The 27,582-nt window shown below is 38.2% G+C and overlaps 1 protein-coding gene across 4 annotated transcripts in view; it reads left to right on the top strand.

The window, feature by feature from the left end:
- Fgd4 (FYVE, RhoGEF and PH domain containing 4) overlaps positions 1-27,582 on the top strand; it is a 204,045-nt gene that overhangs the window by 164,219 nt on the left and 12,244 nt on the right. For all 4 annotated transcript variants that reach the window (XM_051190982.1, XM_051190983.1, XM_051190984.1 and 1 more), the window contains exons 8-14: positions 11,496-11,634; positions 14,059-14,117; positions 14,406-14,552; positions 17,398-17,570; positions 22,766-22,796; positions 23,195-23,287; positions 23,528-23,653. In XM_051190982.1, coding sequence (XP_051046939.1) covers positions 11,496-11,634; positions 14,059-14,117; positions 14,406-14,552; positions 17,398-17,570; positions 22,766-22,796; positions 23,195-23,287; positions 23,528-23,653 — 768 coding nt within the window. The remainder of the gene's footprint in view (positions 1-11,495; positions 11,635-14,058; positions 14,118-14,405; positions 14,553-17,397; positions 17,571-22,765; positions 22,797-23,194; positions 23,288-23,527; positions 23,654-27,582) is intronic.

Below are 27,582 nucleotides of genomic sequence, written 5' to 3'. Positions count from 1 at the left end.
AGACCTGTCCAGTAATGAGAGTGGAGTGTTGAAGTCTCCCACTGTTAGTGTGTAGGGCTTGATATTTAAGTTTTAGTAATGTTTCTTTTACAAATGAGGGTACCCCTGTATTGGGAGCATAGATGTTCAGAATTAAGACTTCATCTTAATGGATTTTTCCTGATGAATTTGAAATTACCTCTTCATCTCTTTTGTGTAAGGAGTATGGTTTTTCCTCCCGCCGCTGGTCTGTCCCGCCGCCACACCAGCCCCAAATAACGCACAGAGATTCTGTATTTGATATAATTCTGTTGGCCCGTTACTAGTTTCTTATTGGCTAGCTCTATCTTAATTATTAACCCATTTCTATATATTTCCACATGATCTTACCAGTGAGAGGCAGCTGGCAGTTCTGCCTTCTCCAGACTCTCTATCTTGACCCCTCCTTACTCTTTCCTCTTTCCTCCTTGTCTCCTAGTCCCTCCTATCTTCCTTTCCTATTGGCCAACAGTGCTTTATTCATTAACCAGTATGAGAAACATATACAGAATGACATCTCCCATCACTTTTGACTAATTTTAGTTTGTAGTCTATTTTGTCAGATATTAGGATAGTTGCACCAGCTTGTTTCTTAGGTCCACTTGATTGGGAAATCTTTTCCCAACCCTTTACTCTGAAGTAATGTCTGTCTTTGTAGTTGAGGTATGTTTCTTGTATGCCACAAAAGGATGGATTCTGTTTTCATATCTGATCTGTTAGCCTGTGTCTTTTTTATAGGTGAATTGAATCCATTGATATTAAGGTATAATAATGACCAATCATTGCTAGTTCCTGTTATTTTTTTTTTTTATTTTTTTGGTGGTAATGTTATTGACTATCTTGTTTTCTCTGTCCATGGTGATTGAAAGTTTTGCTGGGTATAGTAGCATGGGCTGGCATCCATGACTCTTAATGTCTGCATAATGCCTGAACAGGACATTCTGGCTTTCATTGTTTTCATTGAGGAATTGGGTGTAAATCTGATAGGTCTGCCTTTATATGTTTCTTGGCTTTATTTTTTTTTTCCTTTGCAGCTCTTAATATTCTTTCTTTATTCTGTTTTATTTTACTGTTCTGATTATTATGTGGCAAGGGGACTTTGGTTTTTTGTTTTTTGTTGTTGTTGTTTTGTTTCTTTTTTGTTCAGTCTATTTGGTGTTTTGTAAACTTCTTTTACTTTCATAGGTATGTCTTTCTTTAGGTTGAAAAGTTTTCTTTTATGATTTTGTTGAATATATTTTCTGTGCCTTTGAACTGGACTTCTTCTATCCCTATTATTCTTAGGTTCAGTCTTTTCATGGTGTCCCAGATTTCAGGGACATTTTGTGTTAAGAATTTGTTGGATCTAAGCTGACCTGAACAAGGAGGAGCTAACGGGCCCCCAGACTGATAGCTGGGAATCCAGCATGGGACTGATTCAGGCCCCCCTGAATATGGGTCTCAGCCAGAAGGACTGAGCAGTCTAAGGGACCTTAAACAGTGGAACCAGAATGTATCCCTGATGCACAAAAGGACCTTGTGAACACATCCCCATGGAGGCATACTGCCTTAACCTAGAGACAGGAGAGAAGCCCTAGTCCCTACTTCAAATGACCTGACAGATCTACATGACCCCACCTGGATAGCATTGCCCTACATGTGGAATTGGTGTAGGGGGATGGGAGGGGAGGGTGGTCAGGGTGCATGTGAGGGGGCAAAGAGGGTAAAAGGGAGGGAGGGAGAGGGAACTGGGATCGACATGTAAAATAATAAATTAAATTAAAAAAAATTGTTGGATTAACATTTTCTTTGACCAATTATTCTATTTCTTCTATCATATCTTCAATCCCTGATATTCTCTCTTCCTCTCTTCCATCTCTTGTATTCTATTGTTTATGTTTGCATCTATAGTTCCTGATCATTTACCCACATTTTCCATTTCTGGAGTTCCCTTGTTTTGTGTTTTATTTATTGCCTCTATTTCAGTTTTCAAGTCTTGAACCATTTCCTTCACCTGTTTGATTGCTTTCTTTTTCTTCCAATGTTTTTGTTTGCCCTTTCCTCCATTTCTTTAAGGGAATTTTTCTCTTTAAGGGCCTTAATCATCTTCATAAAGTTATTTTTAATGTCATTTTTTCTACTTCGTCTGTGTTAGGATTTTCAGGTCTTGTTGCTGTAGAACTACTAGTTTATGGTGGTGCTGTATTGCTCTTTGTGTTGTTGAGTATAGTCTTACCTTGTTGTCTACCCATCTCTTCTTCCAAGCAATACAGGTAGAGCCTGTGCTTCATTGGGTTCTTTTTCCTCCAATTGGTGCAGTTGGGGCTGTGCAGCTGTTGAATGTTCCTTCAGGTGCAAACAGGGCTGACACTCTGGTAATCTCTCTCCAAGTTAGATGGGTCCAAGTGTCAGATGGTTGCTCCTCTGGGTGCAAATAGAGCCATGACTCCAGTGGTCACTCCTCCAGGTGTGGGTGGAGTTATAGCTTCGGTGATTGTTCTTCAAGGTGCAGGTGGATTTGAGGCTGAAGCTCTAGCTCCAGTGTTTAGATAGTTTCTAGAAACCACAGCTGTTGCCACAGCCCACTAAGGTACTGAGACTGTTTTCCTGACACCACCACCTTTTACCCCTCCTCACCCAGGCTCTTGTTAAGGTTTGTTTTCTGGAAGCTGCTGGTATGCTCTCTCTCTCTCTCTGTCTCTGTCTCTCTGTCTCTGTCTATCTCTCTGTCTCTCTCTCTCTTCCCCCCTCCCCTCACCTGGCTTCCAGGCTGCCTGCTTGGCCATTGATGAGCTCTTTCTCACCCAGCTTCTGGACTGCCCAGTCAACTGCTGACCCAATTAACTCACATTTTTATCTATGTTTTGCCATGTGACTTGGTACCTTTTCTCAGTACAGCATGCCCATCATGTTTTTATCTGCATCTGCTTGCTACTCCTCTGACTTCTCCCTCCTTCTTCCCATTATTCTCTGTTTGACTCTCTCCATAACCTTATCCTGTCCAACTATTGGCCAGTCAGCTTATTTATTAAGCTAATCACAGTGACATATATTCTCGCAGTGTAAAGAATGTTCCACTTTTTATTTTATTCTTCAGGATTGTTTTGCCTGCACTTTATCATTTGTATATCCATGTAAGGTTTTTTTTTATCTCATTTTCTATAATTGTGTGGAATTTTGAATGTACTGAATCTTTAGGTTGCTTTTGGTAAGAATGTCCATTTTCACAGTATTAATCCTATCAATTCATGAGCATGGAAGGTCTTTATGTCCTCTGCTATCTTCGGTTTCTTTTTCAGTGCCTTAAGATATTATTTGTGTTTAGGAAGTCAGCTGATTTCTGTGTATTGATTTTGTATCCTGCTACTTTGCTGAATGTGTTTACCAGATGTTTGACGTTTTCTGATGGAATCTTTAGGGTCTTTGTATATAGAAACATCTCATCTGCAAATAGTGATATTTTAACCTATCTCATTGTAAAATGTATCTCCTCCACTTTTCTTGTTTATCTGGCTAAGACTTCAAACACTATATTGAACAGGATGGGGAGAGGGGACATCTTTATCTTGTTCCTAATTTTAGTGGATATGCTTTGAATTTTCGTCCATTTAGCAAGATGTTGGTTGTATTGGTGAGAGTGCAGTATCAAAATCAACATCTGTGCTGTGTCAGTCTGTGGTTTTAATTTTAACTGTTTCTTTTTTAAATCAGGTGCCCCTGTGTTTGGTGAATGTATGTTTATGATTATAATATCTTGTTGATGCATTTCTTTAAATATTGTATTTATTTGTTTGTTTGTTTGTTTGTTTATATGTGCTTTGGTGTTTTGCCTGCATATTTGTCTGTGTAAGGGTGCCAGATCACTGGAACGGGAGTTACCACAGTTATGAGCTTCTATGTGGGTACTGGGAATTGAACCCTGGTCCTCTGGTAGAGCAGTCAGTGCTCTTAACCATTGAGCCATCTCTCTGACCCTGATGTATTTTTTTTTTTAAGAGTATGAAATTTTCTCCCTGTCTCTTCTGACTGGTTTTGCTTTTAGGTATATTTTGTTGATATTAGAATAGCTATGTCTGCTTTTCCCTAAGGTAGTGACTTATCATGAAGTATGTTTCTGAGAAGTAATGAAAGGATGGACCATTTTCTCATCCAGCCTGTTAGTCTGGGTCTTTTTATTGAGGAATTTGAACCGTTAATATTCAGAGTTATTATTCAATGATGTTTGTTAGTTCCTATTGTTTTGTTGACTTAGTAGTGTTTTCATGGGTCTGTTTTGATTGTTAGACCTGGCACATTCCCTTGGAAATGTTCATATTTCTCTTCAGATTAATATATTCCTTCTAGGAACCCTTGTTTTACAGTCTTTCTATTCCTAAGTTCTTTTGACCTGTTTTTATCATGCAAAGTTTTCACTTAAAGTTTTAATTTTAATAACTTAGATTGGCAGTTGTGGTCTTTCAGGACTTGGAGTACATCTTTCCAGATGTATTCTGTATTTAAAGATTTCTGTCAGATAATCAGGTTTGTTCTAATAGGCCTGCCCTTGTAAGTGACTTGCTCTTTCTCTCTTTTGCCTTTCAAAGCCCTTTCTTTATTCATTGTTTTCAGTGTTTCTAGTAGTTTGAATGAAGAGTGTCCCCCAGATTTCCTTTATTTCAACACTTGGTTCCCAGTTGGAACTGTTTGGAGATGTCTAGGTGGTTCAGCCTTACTGGAAGAAGTATGTCACAGGGGTGTAGCTTCAACCTACCTCCAGTTAGTTTCCTCTGCTTCATGAATAGGGTTGCTTTCATTTCTGAATACCATGCCCTGTGTGATGGGATCTTAACCCTCTGGAATTATAGGTTAGAATAATGTTAGAGTTTTTCATTTTTCAATATCATTTCTGTTTGGTTTTCTTTAAAAATTCAATCTACTTTTATGTCTTAGATTTATTTTAATTTATTTTACTTTATTATTTTTTTATTTTACATGTTGATCCCAGTTCCCTCTCCCTCTCTCCCTCTCTCCCTCTTACCCTTTCTCCCCCCTCACATGCAACCTGACTACCCTCCCATCCCCCCACCCATATTCCACATTTAGGGCTATGCCATCCAGGTGGGTTCATGTAATTTGAAGTCATTTGAAGAGGGACTAGGACTTCTCTCCTGTCTCTAGGTTAAGGAGTGTCCCTTCATGGGGGAAGTGTCCGCAAGGTCCTTTTGGGCACCAGGAATACATCCTGGTTCCACTGTTTGCTGACCCTTAGACTGTTCAAACCTTCTAGCTGAGACCCATATTCAGGGGGTCTGGGTCAGTCCCTTGCTGGATTCCCAGCTATCAGTCTGGGGGGGGGGGAGCCCATTAGCTCCTCCTTGTTCAGGTCAGCTGTCTCTATGTGTTTCTGCAGTGTGGTCTTGTCCTCTCTCTCTGCATCTGGATTCTAGTACGATTCAGTGTTTAGTTATGGGTGTTTGCTTCTGTTTCCAAAAGGTACTAGATGAGGGCTCCATGATGGTGGATAAGTTAGTTGTTGGTCTCACTATCAGGGAAGGGCATTTATGGTAGCCTTTCCATGGTTGCTCAAATTGTTAGTTGGTGGCAGTCTTATAGTTCTCTAGACCTTTCTTTGTGTTCAATTTTATCTTCAAACCAATATTGGCTCTCTCTTTTATGTTCTCTCTCTCTCTCTCTCTCTCTCTCTCTCTCTCTCTCTCTCTCTTTCTCTCATCTTCTATTCCTACCCAGATTCAATCTTCCTAGTCGCACCTGTTTTCTTCTCCTCCACCTCACTTTCTCCTACTTCTCTCCCCATTCATTGCCCCCTCCCCAGTCCCATGTGCTCTGGGGAACTTGTCCCTTCCCCCTTTTGTGAGGAACCTTATATGAATCTCTTAGAATACACCTTGTATCCTAGTTCCTCAGGTGGTGTGAATTATAGGCTGGTGATCATTTGCTCTAGGTCTAAAATCCGTATATGAGTGAGTACATACCCTGTTCCTGTTTTTGTAACTGGGTTACCTCATTCAGGATGGTTCTTCAAGTTCCATCCCCTTGCCTACAAATTTCAAGACTCTATTGGTTTTTTGTTTGTTTGTTTGTTTGTTTTTTGTTGTTTTTTTTCTGCAGAGTAGTTTTCCATTGTGTAGATGTGCCACATCTTCTTTATCCATTCTCAGTTGAGGGGCATCTAGGTTGCTTCGAGGTTCTTGCTATTAAAATAATGCTGTTATGAACATAGTTGAGCACATGTCTTTATTGCATGGATGTGGATCATTTGGGTATATGCCCAAGAGGGGGATTGCTGGATACTGTGGTAAACTAATTCTCATTTTCCTGAGGAACTGCCATACTGAACTACAGAATGGCTGTACGAGTTTGCACTCCCACCAGCAGTGGAGGAGTGTTTCCCTTTCTCCACACCCTCCAGCATGAGTTGTCATTGTTGTTTCTAATTTTAGCCATTCTGGCAGGAATAAGATGGTATCTCAGAGCTGTTTTGATTTGCATTTCCCTGCATTAAGACTATCTTAAATGTCTTTCAGCCTTTTTGATTTCCTCTATTGAGAATTCTTTCTTCAGTTCTGTACCCCATTTTTAAATAGGGTTATTTGGTGTTTTGTTGAGAGCTGTTTTGATTTGCATTTCCCTGCATTAAGACTATCTTAAATGTCTTTCAGCCTTTTTGATTTCCTCTATTGAGAATTCTTTCTTCAGTTCTGTACCCCATTTTTAAATAGGGTTATTTGGTGTTTTGTTGACTAGTTTCTTGAGTTCTTTGTATATTTTGTAGATCAGCCCTTTGTCAGATATAGGATTGATAAAAATCTTTTCCCAGTCTGTGGGCTGCCATTTGGTCTTGTCCACTATGTCCTTTGCCTTACAGGGGCTTCTAAGTTTGAGGAGAAACCATTTATTAATTGTCGACCTTAGTGTCTGTGCTACTGAGGTTATGTTCAGGAAGCAGTCTCATATTCCACTTTGTTCAAGGGTACCTCCTACTTTCCCTTCTAAGAGGTTCAGTGTGGCTGGATTTATGTTGAGATTTTTGATCCATTTGGACTTGAGTTTTGTGCATGGTGATAGACATGGGTCTATCTGCAGTCTTCTACACACCCTCATCTAATTGTGCCAGCACCATTTGTTGACGATGCTTTCCTCCCAGCATTGTATTCTTTTAGCTGTTTTGTCAAAAATCAGGTGTTCATGGGTGTGTGGGTTAACCTCAGGATTTTCTATTTGATTCCACTGGTCTACATGTCTATTTTTGTGCCAATACCAGGCTGTTTTCAGAACTATAGCTCTGTAGTAGAGTTTAAAGTCAGGAATGGTGATGCCTCCTGGAGTTCTTTTATTGTACAGGATTGTTTTGGCTATCTTGGGTCTTTTGTTTTTCCATATAAAGTTGATTATTATCCTTTCAAGGTCAGTAAAGAATTGTGCTGGGATTTTAATGGGGATTGCTTTTGGCAAGATTGCCATTTTTACTATTTTTATCCTACCTATCCAAGAGCATGGGAGATCTTTCCATTTTCTGGTATCTTCTTTAATTTCTTTCTTTAAAGACATAAAGTTCTTGCCATATAGGTCTTTCACTTGTTTGGTAAGCGTTACCCCAAGATACTTTATGTTGTTTGTGGCTATTGTAAAGGATGATGTTTCTCTGATTTCTTTCTCTGTCTCTTTGTCGTCTGAAAAAAGTAAGGCTACTGATGTGTTTGAGATTATCTTGTATCCTGCTAGATTGCTGAAGGTTTATCAGCTGTAGGAGTTCCCTAATAGAGTTTATTGGATCACTTATGTAAACTATCATATCATCTGCAAATAGAGACAGTTTGACTTCTTCCTTTCTAATTTGGATCCCCTTGATCTCCTTTTGTTGTCCTATAGCTTTAGCTAGAACTTCAAGTACAATATTGAAGAGATGGAGAGAGAGAGAGGACAGCCTTGTCTTGTTCCTGATTTTAGAGGAATCGCCTTAAGCTTCTCTCCATTCAGTTTGATGTTGGCAGTTGGTTTACTGTATATTGCTCTTATTATGTTTAGCTATGTTCCTCTTATCCCTGATCTCTCCAAGACGTTTATCATGAAAGGGTATTGAATTTTGTCGAAGGCTTTTTCAGCATCGAGGGAGATGATCATATGGTTTTTCTTTTTCAATTTGTTTATATGGTGGATCTAATTGATAGATTTTTGTAAGTTAAACCATCCCTGCAACCCAGGGATGAAGCCTACTTGGTCATGGTGGGTGATTTCTCTGATGTATTCTTGAATTCCGTTTGCCAGTATTTTATTGATTATTTTTGCATCAATGTTCATTAGGTGTATTTAAGTTGCTTATCTGTTCTTGATTTAATTTTGGTAAGTGATAGTTATCCAGAAATTAGTCCATTTCCTTTGAATTTTCAATTTTTGTGGAATACAGTTTTTCAAAGTATGACCTGAAAATTGTCTGGATTTCCTCTGTGTTGTTATACCCCCCTTTTCGTTTCTGATTTTGTTAATTTGCATGTTCTCTGCTTTTTCATTAATTTGGATAAAGGTTTGTCTATCTTGTTGATTTTCTTGAAAAACCAACTCTTTCTTGCATTGTTTTTTTTTTTTGTTGTTGTTGTTGGTTTTTTTTTTTTTTTTTTTTTTTTTTTTTTTTGTATTGTTTTCCTGGTTTCTATTTTATTGATTTCAGTCCTCAAATTGATTATTTCCTGGCATCCACTCCTCTGAGGTGAGTTTGCTTCTTTTTGTTCTAAGGCTTTCAATTGTGCTGTTAATTCTCTAATGTGACTATTTTCTTCATATGGGCACTTAGTGCAATGAACTTCCCTCATAGCACTGCTTTCAAAGTGTCCCATAAGTTTGGGTATGTTGTGTCCTCATTCTCGTTGAATTTTAGAAAGTCCTTAATTTCTTTCTTTATTTCTTCTTTGACCCAGGTGTGGTGCAATTGCACATTGTTCAGTTTCCTTGAATTTGCAGGTTTTCTGGTATTTGTGTTGTTGTTGAATTCCAATTTTAAAGCATAGTGGTCTGATAAGATACAGGGGACTATTCCTATTCTCTTGTATCTGTTGAGGTTTGTTATGCCACCTAGTATGTGTTCAATTTTAGAGAAGTTTCCATGTGGAACAGAGAAGAAGGTATATTCTTTTGTGTTTGGATGGAATGTTCTATAGATGTCTGTTAAACCCAGTTGAGACATAACTTCTGCAAGTTATTTTGCTTCTTTGTTGAGTTTTTGATTGGTCGTCCTGTCTAATGTTGAGAGTGGTATATTGAAGTCTCCCACTATATGTGTGTGAGGTTTTATATGAGCTTTGAGTTTTAGTAGCCTTTCTTTTACGAATGTGGGTGCCTTTGTATTTGGGACATTGATGTTCAGAACTGAGACTTTGTGTTGATGGATTTTTCCTGCGATGAATAAGAAATGACCATCTTCATCTCTTTTGATTGATTTTGGTTTGAAGTCTAACTTGTTAGATATTAGGATAGCTATGCCTGCTTGCTTCTTGGTTCCATTTGATTGGAAGATCTTTCCCCAACCCTTTACCCTGAGATAATATCTATCTTTGAAGCTTAGATGTGTTTCCTGTATGCAGCAGAAGGATGGATTCTGTCTTCGTATCCATCCTGTTAGCCTGTATCTTTTTATAGGTGAGTTAAGACCATTAATGTTGAGGGTGAGTAAGAACCATTGATTGTTGATGCTTGCTTGATTTATGTTTGTTGTTGGCAGTGGTATTGTGAATACATTTGTTCTGCTTAACCCTTGGTTTCTGGTGTAGTTAGATTATCTATTGCCTACATTTTTGTGGGCGTAGTTACCTTCCTTGGGTTGGAGTTTTCCTTCCAATACTTTATGTAAGGCTGGATTTGTAGATACGAATTGGGAAAATCTGGTTTTGTCATTAAATATCTTGTTTTCTCCATCTATAGTGATTGAGAGTTTTGCTGGGTATAGTAGGTCTCTAGACCATTGTTTAGGTTCAGTTTTCTCTTCAAACCAATATTGGCTCCCTCTTTTATCTTCTCTCTCTCTCCCTCTCCCTCTCCCTCTCCCTCTCCCTCTCCCTCTCCCTCTCCCTCTCCCTCTCCCTCTCCCTCTCCCTCTCCCTCTCCCTCTCCCTCTCTCTCTCTCTCTCTCTCTCTCTCTCTCTCTCTCTCTGTCTCCTGTCTTCTATTCTTACCCTGACTCAATCTTCCTAGTCACATGTGCATTCTTCTCCTCCCCTTCTCTCTCTCTTATTTCTCTCTCCATTTACTGCCCCCCCCACTTCCCATGTGCTCTGGGGTACTTGTCTCTTCTCCCTTCTGTGAGGGACTTTTAACATGGGATTTATATTTGGGGAAGGAAATGTATTTTTTTTTTTTTTTTTTGCTTTTTGTTTGTTTGGATGTGTGTGTGTGTGTTTATGTTTGTGTGTGTGTGTGTGTATAGTGGTGTTTTTATTTATGTGTTGAGATTTGTGCAGCTGGAGTTAGTTTGTTGGTTGAGTTTTTCTTTTTGTTCAAATCACCTTTCTTTCATTGGGGGTATTTATAATGTTTAGGTGGAGTCAAATTTATGGCAGAGTTGGCATGTCAATTTCCTCTATTTGTCTGGTAGTTTGGGTTATATCCTCTATGCTAGGTCTCTGTTCATCAACTACTGTTCTCATCAGTGGTTTGGGAACAAGGATCCTATAATAATTTCCTCTGGCATTATAGAGTGGTCCTAGGTCTCAAGCCTGGTTATGGTGACCAGAGGGCTGCAGTCGGTCAGCTGGCAGAGTTCTGGGAAGTCTTGAAAGAAGAGCTTGAATCTTCCAGCCACATAGGCTGGCTAGAGTCCCATGTGGAAAACAGACTGAGAATTTATAAGTCCCAAAGAGAAAGAGGTGGGCCAGAGAAGGTGAAAGTCTCTGGCAAGCAGTCAATGAAGGGGCCTGTGAACTTAAGTACAGGTAGCCTACCTGTGTCTCTGTGCCAAGTGGGAAGGCTGAAGGGTCCCTGGTGGGGAGCATTCTGGGTTCTGGTGAGTTCCAAAGAGAGACAGAGTGGCTGGAAATGCCTTTCATTGTCCTTGGCAAATAACCTTGGAATAGCCAGAATGGAAGGTGACTTTGCTGAAGGGAAACTCGGTATCTTCGTTTCATATGGGCAGCGATATGTGGTATTTTAAAAGCATATTCTCTGGCTTCTCCCAGCATTGTGATTTCATAGACTCAGGGTATGGGTGGAAGTGGACTCAGAAACCAGCACTTTGCCAAGCACCCCAGATGTGCTATGCAGCTATAACCATAGGAAATACTGTCCTTGGTGAAAGTTCTTTATTACATTGAGGTTTTATATTGGTTAACCTAATTTTTGAACATTCCTTTAAAATCCTTGATTACAGTGGTTAGTGAGATGGCTCAATGGTAAAGGACTGATGACCTGACTGAGTGATGCAGGTTGCCCTCTGACCTCATACTCACTTGCACATACAATAAATAAATAAATGTAATAACAACATTTAAAAATAAAAACCTTGCTGATTACAGAAACAGAAGATCTGTGGAAACCTAACCTTGCAGCATCACATGCTGGAGCCTATTCAGCGGATCCCGCGCTATGAGATGCTCCTCAAGGACTACCTGAAGAAGCTGTCCCCTGACTCCCCAGACTGGAATGATGCAAAAAGTAAATGCTTTTAGCCTTCCTCAACAGTGACAGAATGATATAGCCAAATGGCCCTTTAATTCCAAAGATGTGGAAATCGTTGTCAGCACCCTAATTAAGCAGGCCATTTTAAGTCGGGATCACGCTGGCTTAGAGAAGTGCAAACCAGCTTCCCATTCTGGATTCATGTTAATTGCTGAGGTCTAAACCCATAAGCTTAGAGATAAGCTTGAGGTAGTAATATAGTTTCCTTCTCATAAATGCGGCTGATGTTTGTCAGAAAGTTAGAAAGACATTTACTGTGATAATATAACTGTTAGCCTTACTCCCTAAGATACACAGGATGTGTAGGGCTTTATATAGTATAGTATAGTATAGTATAGTATAGTATAGTATAGTATAGTATAGTATAGTATAGAATAGTATAGTAACAGTTTCCTCGAGGAAAAAACAACACTTTATTCCAATAGTGTTGGTCATCTTTAATTACTTCATTAGGTAGATTAAAAATTTTTTAAGACTAGTTAATGAGTTTCACTAATTTTTTAGCTTTTCCTGCAGTTATAAATTTTTTGTGATGTCAGAGATTGAGTCCAGAGATTTGCATATTACATTCTAATATCTGCATGATACATAATATGTAATGGCTTTAAATCTCATCACTAGAGGCAGAGGCAAGTAGATCTCTGTGAGTTCTGGGTCAGCCAGGGCTACATAGTGAGACTGTCTAAATAAACCAACCAAACCAACAAAACTCATGTTTTACCTCCCCTCTAGTATAGTTTCTTAAACCTCTCAAAAAGTAAATAGATGAGTAAAAAATTAAGAAATAATCATGGTTCAATATTTGCCAAGTGCTAATAGTGCTAGTTTAATTTGTTTCTACATGTCCTTGGTTCCTTCCTTAGCCAGTGTTATTCTGAAATGAGGATCCATGTCTCACCTAGAACACAGGCCAACTCTGTTGTTTTCCCGCCATACCTATGACACAGTGACCACAGAAACATCTCACACTCTTTGCCCCTTCTCCAGTTTGTATAGTTTGACTTGTGATCATCCCCTGCCCTGATACTTCCGAGCCATTCTGCTAGAGCTTTGTTTTCTCCCATAAGTTCCAAGTACTAATGGCCAAGTTTTGGGTGAACTGGAAGTAGGTCTTACAGTTCTTCCTACACTTCTCTTGGCAGTTGCCCTGGCCTCTGCTGTTTTTTTACTTCATCCTGGATTTTGTATGTCACCCACAGAACTGTGTGTACTCACATGGTCCTGGAATATGTAAAGATGCTCTGTCATTTTCTTTTTAAGTGACCACACCTTCTTTCCCTGCCTTAGGAGGAGTCATGTTTAGCAAGTGAACTTTCAGAGCTCAGCCTATGAGTCAAGCAGGCCACAGAGCATGGAACACAACTGCTCAGAACATCAGGGATGCAAAGACAAACTCCTCAGTCAGATCCTGCCCTAAAGACATTGCCTCCCCCATTCCTCTTGACCACTAAGTACAGCACTTGATACAGAAAAGCCCCAAAAGGATTGGAAGCTGTTTTTACACCACTGACCACACAGACTGGGGACACTTTCAAATGAAAACAAAAAATTATGTTGACTATCTAGTTTTGAAATACTGGTGTTATCAGTCCCTAAGATATTGCTAGAGGTCCCACAGAAATCCTGGAGAAAGTGGGGAGCATAGCCTGGTAATGACATGCCATTCCACATTCCTCCCTTCCATTTCCCTCCCAGCACTGTCAGGATGTAAAGCCCTCAGACTCTCTCCATCAGCATCAGGCTGCCATACTTTCCCAAAAAAAAAAAAAAAAAAGCTGTTTATGTTTAGTAGGCAAACTGTAGCATCAGAAATCTGAGTCTTAATGACCTATGGCCCAGTCACATCACTTCCTCATTCTATCATGTGGCAAAAGGAAATGAAAGAACTCAGCAACTGGGAGGGAGGGAGCTGCTTTCCAAAATATTCCATGTACTCCTTTAATTGTTACTAGTATCAGACTTTACATATATAGTTTAATTTGTTAATTAGACATTAACACTATGTAATAAAATAGAACAATTTAACTGTGTACTATAAGAAAATTTAAACATATGAATTTTTTCCTGGCAACTTCTATTTGGTAGGTTTGAGCTACAACAAATTGGCAGGTGGTGTGGGACTGCTGTTTATATGAAATTACCCATGGCAAAGTGCCTCAAACCTGATAAAAATGTACACTGTAATTGCAAGATCATTTCTTAATTCTATTCTATATTAAATTACCTGTGATCCTAATCATCACATACATCATTTTGCAAGTGAAAGTGTAGAAAAACTGCTAACAGTAACGGTGGAAACTGCCTGGCAGAGACTTTCGTTGTCCTTGGTCTCTGTTTCTTTATTACTCTAGGAAAACAGGACAGACAGAACATTTATTTACTTTTCTCTTTCCCATTTAGAGTCACTTGAAATTATATCTACAGCAGCAAGCCATTCTAATAGTGCAATAAGGAAAATGGTAAGTGGCTTTTAGAAGATGTGGGGACCTTCTGGATAGACTGTAGTTGGTAATACAACCTCTGACTAGTGTAGAGTTAGGCCAAAGTGAACTGATAGAGGTGAGTGGAAAAGAGTGTTTACCAACCAGTCAGTAATTCATCCCCCTTTCCTTAGGATTCATTTTATTGATGCATTTTGAAAGAAAATGTAGGCTTACTGTCAATGTTTATTCAATTTTGTAGATTTTAGTTAAATTTAAATTACGTTCTTATAGTTGATCTTGCTGTATTTTATTTTAATTTCCCAGGAGAACCTGAAGAAACTCTTGGAGATTTATGAGATGTTGGGAGAAGAAGAAGATATTGTAAATCCCTCAAATGAACTAATAAAAGAAGGACAAATCCTCAAACTAGCAGCTCGGAACACATCAGCACAAGAGCGCTATCTCTTCTTAGTAAGTCCAATAGCGTCAGCTGTTTGCATATCAGCAGTTCACTAAAATGCATGTACATGTCTTGGAGAAGTGACAAGCTCACTTGCTTCCAGAATAATTACATCCTTCCTGTGTAATCAACACTGGTGAGATTGTCTGTGGCAGTATATTAAGAACTGTAACGGGCATTTCCCTTACACATAAGCTAATCAACTGTAATAATGCATACTAAAGACAAGGCTTTAGTATGTGACTGTACCCATGGTGCACATGTGGGCACAATTCCACTTCTTGGGATTGGATAACCCCATAAGGGAGCTTGTCCCTGAAGAAAACTGATTCTCTATTGTCTATTGATTGTCACTAGTTCTTCCATCCACATTGGCATGTCAACTGATGTTATTATGCAAGTCTTGTTTGAGTAATCATATTGTTGACATTTCATAGGTGTAGCTTCCCTAGAGAGACAATATCTAGTAGTAGGTGTCCTGGTCCTTTGCCTCTTACACTTTCCTGCATCTGTTCCATGATGTCCTCTGAGCCTTGGGTGTAGGAATGATGTTACAAATGTATCCTTTGGAGTTGAGCACCCCACAGGCCTTATTCTCTGTATCTGGAACAGTTGTGGACCTCTGTAATAGACTCTATCTGTTGGGGAAAAATATTAATTTCTTTGATGAGGAGCAAGAGCTACATTTATCTGTGGGTATAAAGCTAATTGTTTTGTATGCATTTAGAAATTAGATTGTTTAAGAAAATGGTAGTCTTCTAGTGTCTCCATCTACAGGTAGTTGGTTAGGTTCACAATCCCAGGTATGAATTTTCTCCTGTTGAGGGGTCTTGAGTCCAGTTAGATAGTTACTAGCTACCTCCAAGATAAAAGTATCTATTGCAGTATGGGAGATATTTTTCTGGGTCAGTTACTCAATAATTTTAGATTTTATCCAAATTTACTGTAAAAACTCATTTTTACTAAGTAGAAATTCTATGTTTTTCCTAAGTTATAGTTTTATACATAGCAAAATAGGAAACCAAAGCATACAATAATCATACCAGCATTCCAAGTTCTATTCAGAAGTCCATTACAAAATGTAGGTTTCATTATTGTTCAGGTGAAACATGATTGCCATTGAAAACACTGATCCCAAGAGGAGGAGCCAAGTGCCATGGAGAGGAGCAATGGAGAAGCTCCTAGAATTGGTGAAGAGGCAGAGAGAACAAGCACCAAAAGTGAGCAAGAGCCTTGTGGTTCACAAAGGAAACAAGAAGGACCAAGGGGAAGGCTTTGAGCAATTTCAATGGGATCTGAAGCATCAGGGTCACTGTTTAATACCTAGCCTTCAGGTTTTGATAAGGATAGGGCTGGTAGCTCAGGTAAATAAACAGTACTTGAAAATTGCCTGTGCCATAATTGACTAAATGGTTGACTAAATGGGAAGTGTGTTCACATTTAGTGCTGTGGACTGAGTGATCCCTTTAGTGTCAGTAAGGTGTGAAAATGTAAAAGCATCAAATATATGGACTAGAAAAGACTGAAAAAACTGCTTGTGCTGTCTTTCCCTCTTGCCTCCCAAGTCACTAATATAGAATGCAGAAAGGCAGCTGAGGGACAAAGAAGGTGGTTTCTGGGATTGTTTGTTTTTTTTGTTTGTTTGTTTTGTTTTTTTAAAGAATCTTTTAATACTATTTCATGCACATACTATATTTTGATCATATTCAATGCCTATAACTCTCTCTTAACTGCTCCTATTAAACTGACCTCTCCTTCCTAATATCTCTCTTTCTCTCCCTCCCTCCCTTCCTCCCTGCCTCCCTCCTTCCCTCTTTTCCTCCCTCCCTCCCTCTCATTTTCTTTTTTGTGGCCTGATGATTTTAATTAGTATTGCTTAGAGTATGAGTAAGCAGTTATACATTGAGTGTAGAATATTATATAGCTAAAGGAAATGACTTCTTTCCCCAGGGATGATGAAACTTTTAGCAGGTATTTTCTTTGTTCACATCTTATACAGATATCCACAGCTTTTATGTGTTCATGAGTGTAGCAGACTGTGTCAAGAAGACAGAGTTTCATGGTACTTTTCTGTCTTTTTGGCTTTTTCTAATTCTTTTCTTCCTCTGTTGTGATATTCCCTGAGCCTTGAAGTAGGAGATGGATGCAAGTGTCTATTTAGAGTTGACCTCTCAACAGTCAACTATTTTCAGCACCTTGAATAGGCATGAATCTCTGCAGTCACTGCAAAGATAAGCTTCTCTGATTAGGGCTGGAAGTAGCCTTGTTTATGTATATAAACATAAATAACTACAAAGCAGCTTGACAATATGTCCATTTAATAACACAACAGTAGTTAGTACCACATGGGTTGTTTTTGTTGTTGTTGTTGTCGTTTGACACATTTTCCTTATAGAATTCAAATCTAATCAGAAAGCATTTGGTTACTCCCATATCAGTCATGCCCATATTGCATAGTAGGCACATCTTTTCTAACAGGTTGCTCTGTGTGTGTGTGTGTGTGTGTGTGTGTGTGTGTGTGTGTGTGTGTGTGTGTGTGACCTGCAAATATTTGAAGTTGTCTCATAATTCACTCTTTAGTCATTTATTATGTATTTGTTCAATGAATATTTAATTGAATTCTAAGAAAACATCTAAGTGTGGTAATATATGCCTATATCCCCAGCACTTGGAGTCTAAGACAAGATTGGAAATTCAAGACCTATCCTGGTTACATAGCAAGACAATGGAGAGAAAGAGAGAAAAGTCATATAGTCTAATAATAAATTCAGTGGTATTTCTGTCCAGAGTTACATTAGTCAGACTTTTACTTTCTTTATCTTCCTGTTTATTAATTTGTATTCTGTCTCTTTGTAGTTCAACAACATGTTGCTATATTGTGTGCCCAGATTCAGCTTGGTGGGCTCAAAATTCACTGTTCGAACCAGAGTTGGCATTGATGGTATGAAAATTGTGGAGACTCACAATGAAGAATATCCACACACTTTCCAGGTGTCTGGGAAAGAACGAACTCTGGAGCTGCAGGCCAGGTAAGAGAGCCACTCACACCACAGCTAAAAATATCAGGAGCCATAAGTGACCCAAAGGGTTTGTCCTTGTTGTTTGTCCCAAACCTCTGGAAATGTGACTAGCTAGCTCTAAGTAGATATTGGGGTTCATTGAGACACACAACCTGTTTTTCACTGATCCCTGTATTGCTTAGGACAGAGGTATGTATATAGTAGACATCAGTCAGGTGACTGCAGAGCAGCAGAGCACTTTAGGCTGCTGCAGTTCAGTCTTGAGACCTGTAGGAAAAGATGTAATATGAATAATGAAAACCAAGAGACACATATTGGGGTTCAAGATGAAGATCAGAAAAGCAAAGCAGATGGCCACTAGCTCTTAACCTCTACCTCAGGCTGAAAGGGCTGCCCTGTCCTCAGCGTGGCTAGAGAATAAATCTCTGACACTGAATACTGAATACCTCACTCCAATCTTATATGCCTTTCTAGAGCTGGGATTAAAGGCATGGGACCCCAAGTTCTAAGATCTCCTTTGTATGAGCTGTTTGTTTTTTAGACTGATTCACTCTCATGTAGCCCAGGGTGGCCTTGAACTCATTCTGTCTCCTGAGTCCTGGGATTAAAGGTGTGTGTCACCACGGCCCAGCTTCTGTGGCTAACTGGTGTAGCTGGTGATGTAAAGGTATGTATCACCACTGTCTGACTCTGTGGCTATGGCTAGCATTGCATTGATCCCCAGTGCTTTATTAGATCATAAACAATAATCACCACAGAGACTGCTCCCTATGCTACCTCCCATAGCTTCAGTCCATTATTTTACTCCATGCTGAAATTCCCCACTTTTGGCAGCTTGGCATAGCACCTTCAGATACTATGAGAGCTAGTCTTCATAGAGAAGTTTCCAGGTCCCATCTATCTCAGTTCCTACAAAGTCCTGTGTTCAAAATATGGTATCTTCAGCATTAGTACTTTCCAGTTCTAGAAGACGACCAAAGCCAATAAGAGTGGCTCATGTTGTTTTGGAGACCCTTGTATTCCTCCAAGCAACAAGTTAACAGAAAAATTTCAATGCCTTGCATTGGGTTTTCATTAGATAGTGTGTAGCTCTTGGTAAGATTAACCCCCTTGTATAATTCAGATCTATGTGTATATGAATATACATACATATACATATATACATACACATAAATGTTTTTGTAAAATTATAAAATAATGTTACCTCGGGTCCTTTCAAACATACTTGATGTTATTTATTCCTCTTCTTTCCATCTTTCTCTGTATTACCTTCTCTTCCCCACTCACCAGTTAAAGCTCCTTCCTATTTTTTCCACTTCCCCTTTATATATCTGTGTCCCATTACTCCCACCCCATCATCCCTTTTAATTTTCCTGGTTTCTGTAGATACATCAGATTATATACTCACATCTGATGATCCAGAACGAGGTTCCATAAACAAGAGGATATGTGATGTTGGTCTTTCTGGGTCTGAGTTCCTAGTTTCTAACTCCATCTATTTACCTGCAGGTTTTTCATTTGTATATGTACCACATTTTTGTTATCCATTCATCAGTGGAGAACATTTAGGGTTTCCATTTTCTAGCTATTGTGAAAACAACAGCAGTGAACATGACTCAGTAACTATCTGTGGTATAGAATAGAGTCTTTTGAACAATGCCAAGGAGTGGCATGGCCAGGCCTTATGGTATATCTACGTTTAGCCTTCTGAGAAGTCTTCAAACTAATTTCCAGAGTGGATGAACCAGTTTGCATTCACATCAGCAGTGGATGAGAATTCTCCTTTCCCTGCATCCTCGAAAGTATTTGTTGTCAGTTGTTTTTTTTTTTTATTTTTTTCCATTGCAACTAGGGTAAGATGAAATTGCATTTGTTTTAATTTGCATTCCCCTAATTGCTAAAGATATTCAACACTTTTTAAGACATTTATTAGCCTATTTTGTCTTTTCTTTCAAGAATTATATTCAGATCCATACCCATTTTTTAATTGGGTTATTTGTTTTCTTATTCTTTTTTTAAATTCTTGGAATATTTTAAATATTAACTTAGATGTACACTTAGCAGAAATTCTCTCCTACTCTCTTGACTTTCTCTTCATACAGTTGTTTTCTTAGCAGTGAAGAAGCATTTTAGTTTAATGAGATCTTATTTATCAACTGTTGGCCTTAAATCCTGAGCAGATGGAGACCTATACCAACAGTCCTTTCCTGTACCTCAAAAGTTCTCAGCTTCCTAGTTTTGCAACCCTTGAATACAATTCCTCATGTTATGTAACCCCCGGCCATAAAATTATTTTGTTGCTGCTTCATAGCTGTAATTTTGCTACTGTTATGAATTGTAATGTAAATATCTGATATGCAGGATATCTAGTATGCAACCCCTAAACGGGTTGTAACCTATAGGTTAGAACCACTGCATATTCTTACATATTATAGGGCACTGCCTATGTTTTCTTCTTGAAGTTTTAGTGTTTCAGAGTTAACATTTAGGTTTCTGATCCATTTAAAGGTGATTGATACAGTTCTGATTTCATTCTTCTGCATGTGGACATCCAATTTTCCCAGTACTATTTGTTGTAGATGCTTCTCTTCTTAAATATGTATTTTTTGGCATCTTTAACAAGCATGAGATAGCTGTAATTATTTACATTCATTTGGAATGTCTCTTGTGTTATATTGATCTGTATGTCTGTTTTTATACCAGTACCATGGTGGTTTTATTGCTATAGTTCTGTAATTTATCTAGAACTCTGGAATAGTGACTCCTCCAGCATTGTTCATTTTACTCATGATTGACTTGGAAACAAGTCTTTTGTGCTTTCATATTAATGTAAGGATTTAGTTTCTATTTCTGTGAAGAATATTGTAGGTATTTTTATTGGGGTTGCATTGAATCTGTAAATTGCTTTTGGTGAGATGGTCATTTCACAATATTGCTTCTACAATCCATGAACATAAGACTTTACATCTTCCAGTGTGTTCCTCAGTCACTTTTCTGAGAGCTTTAAAGTTTTCATTGTAAAGATTTTTCTCGCTCCTTATTCATAGTTTGGTGGGTTGCTTATTTTTTGTTTGGTTGATTTTTTTTGCATTTGTTGTTAATTCAATGCTATTATGAATGGGGGGGAGTGTGATATCTTTCTCAATATGTTTGTTATAGTTTGTGGTTGGTATGTAGCAAGGCTAGTGATTCTTATAACTTAATTTTGTGTCCTGCCACTTTTTTGAGGTCATTGATAGACTTCTGGTGGAATTTTTGGGATCTCTTATGCATAATGCTGTACATCTGAAAATAGGGGGAAATTGACTTCTTTTTCTATTTGTATCTCTTAGATTTTCATCTCTTGTCTTTTGTTCCAGCTAGTCCTTCCAGTAACACATTGAAAAGACCTGTGGTAGTGGACAGTCCTATCTCATTCCAGAATTTAATGGGATTTCTTCAAGTTTTTCTCCAGTTAGGATAATATTGGCTGTGGATTTGTCATATGTAGTCTTTATTATATTGAGGGGGGTTCCCTCAATTCAGTCCTACTCAGTCTACTTTTACTGGGATTTTTTTTCCCCTGGGTTTTCTCAAATGCTTTTTCTGCCTCTGAGATGATCATGTGATTTTCACCTATTCATTACATTTTGACTTGTGTATATTGAACCTGATTATGGTGGATGTTCATCTTGTCATATGCCTATATTGAGTTTATTTGCATCTATGTTTATTAGTATTATTGATCTGTAGTTTTGGTTTTTTGATTTGCCTTTATTTGGTTTTTTACTTTCTTTTGTTTTTGTTTTTAGAGTAATTCTGGAAGTTTCAAAGTGATCCTTCAAGTTCATATATATACATACATACATACATTACTTGTAGTTCTCTGAAAATCTCATAGAATACTGCTGTAAATCTATCTGGGCCTGGGCTTTGGTTTTAGTTGGAAGGCGGTTATTACAATTACCATCATCAACATTATATTATTAGCATTATTATATTAATGTTTCAATTTCTTATTTTGTTATGGGTTTGTTTAGTTTTTTATTTCTCCTTGGCTTAACTTTGGTATTTGATGAATCAAGAAACGCATTCATTTCCTTCATATTTCCTAACGTAATGGAATTCATGTTTATAAACCGTTTCCTTATCTGAATTATTTTGGTGCCTACTGTAATGTTGCTTTCAGGCTTTTCTGGTCTTCGGGGGTTTCCACTGGGAAATCAGCTGTTATTCTGATGGTGTTTCCTTTATATGTGAGTTGTGTGTTTTTCTCTTGAAGCTTTCTTTTTTTTTTTTTTTTTTTTTTTTTTTTCCATTCTGTTTATTTGGTGTTTTAAATATGGTACATTGTGGGGAGTTTCTTTTCTTGTATTGTCTAGTTATGGTTCCGTGTGTTTCTTGTACTTGTATAAGTATACTTTTCGTATTTAAGGAACATTTTCATCTATGTTCTTTTTAAAGATCTGGTCTATGCCCTTGATTTTGGATTACCTTTCCTCGTCTGTGCCTATAATTCAAAGACTTGGTCTTTTGATAGTGTATCCTGTTTCATGCATATTCTTTTCCTATGCTTTCTAAAATGTTTCATATGTTTTGCTTATTTGATCTGTATCCTCTACTTTTGAATGCTTAAGCTACAGAGATCAAGCAATGGTGGCACACACCTTAAATCCCAGGACTTGGGAGACAAAGGCTGATGGATCTCTCTGAGTTCAAGGCAACCCAGGGCTACACTAGATTGAATCAATCTAAAGAAGTAACAGAGCTCATGCCTTTAATCCCAGTATTAGAGAGTTATAAAAGACAGGAGCAGAGCCTTCAGTAGTCAGTCTAAGGATTAGTCTCTAGCCATAATGAGGAGAGCATAGCAGTCTGAGGGAATCTGAGGAGCATTGGAGTCGAAGTCAGGAACAGTTAGAGGATCACCCGTTTGGTCTGAGCTGAGGTAGAGGTAATTATCTTTGAATATCCAGTATGTCAAGCATACAGAATCATGTGGGTACAACTAGACAGTGGTTGTTAATGTTATGGTTTTCTATCAAAATGAATGGGTACGAAAGTAGACAGCAGTCTGATCCTGTATTAAGAGGCACTAGAGTCTCTTTATTTCCAAACACTCCTGTGTTTTCTAGGAATCCAGAGTAACAGTAAATCTTACCTTCATTCACAAGATGTAATTCTTACTGTTCTCTTCACTCATTTTTGCTTTGCTTTTCTTTTAGTTCTGAACATGACAAAGAAGAATGGATCAAGGTAACTCTTTCATTTTTATTTTTTGGACCTCTGTGCATAAGAAATGTATACACTTGAACCTGGAGAGATGGCTCAGTGGTTAAGAGCACTTGTTACTCTTGCAGAAACCGGATTTAGTTCCCAGGACTTACATGGTGGCTCACAACCATCCCTAACTCCAGTTCCAAAGATTCAATGCCCTCTTCTCACCTCTGTGAATACTAGGCATACTTGTGGTACAAAATACATCAGGAAAAACACTCATAGAACAAATTTTTAAAAAGAAATATACACATATTTAGGTTTTTTAAATATATATTTAAGAGCAAGTTCATTTAAATTAAGAGATGATTCTCTTTACAGTTATATATGTGTGTATGTGATATTGTCATATGTTTTTAATTTAATTTATATTTTAGGCCCTTCAAGAGAGTATTGATGCTTTTCATCAAAGGCATGAAACCTTCAGAACTGCAATTGCAAAGGATAATGATATCCACCTAGACGTGTCTGTAAGTTCTTAACTTAAAGTCCTCTATCTCTGTGTTCTCTGAAGCACTATCTAATCATTCTATTAACAAACCTTCTACCTTGCAATACCAGAATCGGTGATTTAGAAATAATGCCATTCTCTCTTAGGTGGATACAGTGGTAAGTGACTTGCAGTGCTTTGAAAGTTCCACTTCCTTTATCAGATCTTGAACAACATTGTTAACAGGCTATTTAAAAGGCAACCTGTCTTTCCCATTTAGACTGCTGAGCTAGGAAAAAGAGCCCCAAGATGGATACGTGATAACGAAGTGACGATGTGCATGAAGTGCAAAGAGCCCTTCAATGCGCTCACAAGAAGGCGGCATCACTGCCGGGCATGTGGACATGTGAGTATGGTTCCTGGTTGTTACAGTTGCTGGTAACTATACAGGTGAAATAAAATCATCAGCCTGGAAACAAATAAACCATTAACACTCATTTAGTAAGCCTGTGTTGGAACCAGGTATGTGCAAAGTACTGTACTGTCTGATGGAACATGCCTCGGGAGGCAGAGGCAGGTGGATCTCTGTGAGTTTGAGACCAGCCTGGTCTACAGAGCTAGTTGCAGGACAGACTCCAAAACCACAGAGAAACCCCATCTCAGGAAAAAAAAAAAAAAAAGGTAAACAAAAATTCCTGGCTTCATGGAGATTACATTATGAAGAAGGAAATAGATAAGAACTCAAATTAGTATGAGTGGAATAAAAAAGCAAATTCTGACCATATCTAATTAGACAAAAGAAGGCCCCTGAGAGACTGATATTTGCTTAGATGACTAAATGGGGAGAATGTCTTCATTCAAGAGTGGGAAGCAAGAGATGTTTTGCACACAAGGAACTGTATCTACATCCCTGCAGTAACACAACCCTGAAGTTGCTAGGAAAGCCTGTACAATTTACAAAACAATGTGATACAGATGTACTTAGGGCAATAATAAACAAAGAAATGGATGTGGTTGAAAAGGCAAGAGATAAAAACCACAGTACAAGTCAAAGTTATAGCTTTTACTGGGTAGGGCAAAGCCCTCTCTTTTAACAGAAGCCAGAAAGACAGGTTGCTAAGTATAGACATGCAAACTGAGTGGGGTTTTACTATTTGAATATGATAATAGTGGGAAATGGGGCTGTTTGAGGTCCGTGTTATATTTTTATTGAATTGAACAGAATGATTAGCTAAAAGTAAAGGAGACAAGGTTTTCTGTGTGAGAGTCAAGAAAGAAGATGAAGTATCAAATAGTTTAACAGAGAAAGTGAACCTTCTAGTGACCTGTGGACCCATTACCCTTTGAAAGTTTCTATTTAGAAATCCAAACATCTGGGTTTTTGTTTGTTTGTTTGGCTGGATAGATAGATAGATAGATAGATAGATAGATAGATAGATAGATAGATAGATAGATAGATAGATATCAGAATCTAGTAATGCAGGTAAGAGAAGACAGAGAACATGAAGAGTAAGTGTAATGAAAAAAGCAAGGGAGAATTGTAGGTGTCTGCCCTAGGTAAATAAGGGAAGTTGGGACTAAATGTTGAAAACAGGAGAGCTAGAGCATAGAAAGTAAGATCTCTGTTCTTCAAAGCTGCCTGAAAATGGACAGCTATGAGCAAGTTAGAAATATGAGACATGTTGGCGAGTGAAGACAAGGGCTTGAAGTTGGCACTCAAGTCTCGTGATTCATATTGTTGAGTGAGAGGAAGAGCTAAGAACTAAAGACTGGATTAGACTGCCTGAGAATGGCACTAGCAGCAAACACCTAAAAAGCCTGAGTCAATAAGGTATCACATGAATGTAAAAACACCAGGCACTGGAGTGAAATAATATGTTCTATCATGTTAGATCACAGACCCCCACACACACACATACACATACACTCTGTCTCCCCACACTACTGAGAGCAACTATGACCTTGCAATTCTCAGGAGTTGAGTCCTTTCCCTAGGAGCTGCAAGGCAGTGTTGAATTCTAAATTTACTTTCATCAGTGTATTGTAACTTCTGGCATGTGGATGAAATCACATGGCATGGAACTTACACACCCTCTCCCCTTGTTCACCCATTCTTAATCCTATCACCCAAGATGAAAACCTGTAAGAGCAAGACACACTCTTTCGTTATTTGGGATTGGAGGCTGTCCCCCATTGTGCTATACATGGTGTTATAACTCCCCCACTGCTCTCCCACTTCAGAGTCTGTCATGGCTGCCTATGGCCATGCTGTTATAACTGTTCTAATTAAGCTCTTTGGAAGGATAATTTCATCTCAGTTTCTTTTCTACAAACCAGCCCTTTCCTATAAGTTAGAACACATTAGCTCTAAATTCAGGAAGGACTGAGTTAGATAAATCATGAGTATGAGATGTGGGTAGAGCCACTGGCAAGCCTCAAAAGTGTTATGGGCTTTTGAAAACAAGAAAAGAGACAAAGATTGAAAAATCCAGCTCTCAGCACTGGAGTCCTCAGAAGTGATTGATGAGCTAGCAGTGAATCACCCTCTACATGAAAGTAAAGAAGAGTTTGATCCTAGAATGACAGTTCCAGGGGGCCTAGAAGAAGAACTTTAAGAAGCAGAGAGAAAGCAGGAGACCTATTAGGATATGTCGAACAGAGCAGTATTCACAGGGGTGAAGCTAAGATAATCAACAGAGACTCTTGGGCAGAATGGAATAAGTTCTGTTTGTCTCTGACATGAGAATGGGTAAGCAAACCTAGTGCTGTGGTACCAGCTACTTCCCTTGGTGGTATGGCCACCTGCCAGACAGCATACTAAGTGTGGCAAAATGATTACTGGACATGAATTACATGTCATTGGAGTAAACACTAGAAGCGGGGCTGGCAAGAGCTGGGGCTAGAATGATAACTGGAGACCAGATCATCAAGAGCGAAAATAAGTGTCCTGTGTGAAGTATAGGGGAAATGGTTTAAATAATGAGAAAGATAAGGAGTATTCAAGGAGAGCTCTCAACATGAAGATCTGGCGAGATACTAAAAACAAAAGGTGTGTCTCACTGCTTTGCTCCTTTGTTCATTCTCCTTAGTCATAGCTTGTTTGCTTTCATTTATTCTTTGAATAGTTTTTATTTCTAAATTGTTTTTTTTCTTCTAAATCTGCCAAATACCCTTTGATAGCTTTTGTTACTTAACAGTTCACTTTGTTCAAACATTTCTTGTTTTAGAATATGCATTCAGTAATGCCAGCACCTGAAGGGACTTTTAATGGATGAAACCTTGTGCTTTTTAATTGTGCTTTCTAGTGGATTTTTGACGGGGTTTTTTGTTTGTTTGTTTTGCTTTGGTGTAGCTCTCCTATGATGGCAGGCCAGCGTTTGGTTGGAACTTCTTTCACACATTCTGTATGATGATTAAGTCTTAGTTTCCCCTCTCTTATGTCAGTCAGGCTTCAAGGACTTTCTCTACCTGTTAAATGTGGGGTTTCACCATTCACATAACATTAGAGTTTCAACTCACTATTTTCCCTTTGATATGTTTATTTATTGAATAGTTCTGTTTCATTCTTTGTACCTTAGAGAGCCATTTTTAATTTTAAAAACTGAGCCATTAAAATTATATTTGCTTTGTGTCCATAATTTAGTTCTAATATGGCAAAAAGCTTCCCAGAGAACTAGCTGTCTTACAGAGGCAAGAGCATGCTTAGGAAGGACATTCATTCCATCTATGGTTTTTATGTCATCTATCAGTAGTAGCAGTATAAACTTAACTTTTTTCTAAGTAAAACATTTTATCCAAAAGGTATTTCTGATTGTAACTTAATATATTGCTAACATATAAAAACAAATATGTATATGTATGTAATTATATAAAGTTACATTAGAGCATGATTGGCCAACCACTGCACTGAGTTTCATTTGGAAAAGGGAAAGAAAAAGTGTAAAATGATATTACCAAGGTGGGGGAGATAAGTAACTTTGAAGGGGACCTTATGAACCAAGTTGAGCATTGCATAACATGTTAAGTAAAACATGTTATGTCCTGTTATTTGTATGTTAAACATAGTAATTTAGATAGATAACTCTTAGCTTATTCTCCTTTATACTTAAAATTTCTTACATCTCTTTTCCTGACACTTAGATTAAACATATTGAGGCAGTGTAACCAAAGTTAAATTAGTAACAAATATATATCTCAGAATAAACTATTTCAATTGATCTCTGAGTTTAAAATGATTTCTGATATTGGCATACTTGAACTTTGGTTAACAAATTTAAAAAGCTTGCATATAGATTATCAAATACGCTGATAAGAATATAAAGTAGTTGAGTTGAG

The sequence above is a fragment of the Phodopus roborovskii genome, unplaced genomic scaffold (genome assembly GCF_943737965.1).
Source record: "Phodopus roborovskii unplaced genomic scaffold, PHOROB, whole genome shotgun sequence".
Taxonomy (NCBI): domain Eukaryota; kingdom Metazoa; phylum Chordata; class Mammalia; order Rodentia; family Cricetidae; genus Phodopus; species Phodopus roborovskii.
The sequence above is the reverse complement of the archived record's forward strand: the minus strand, read 5'-3'. Positions and strand labels throughout refer to the sequence as shown.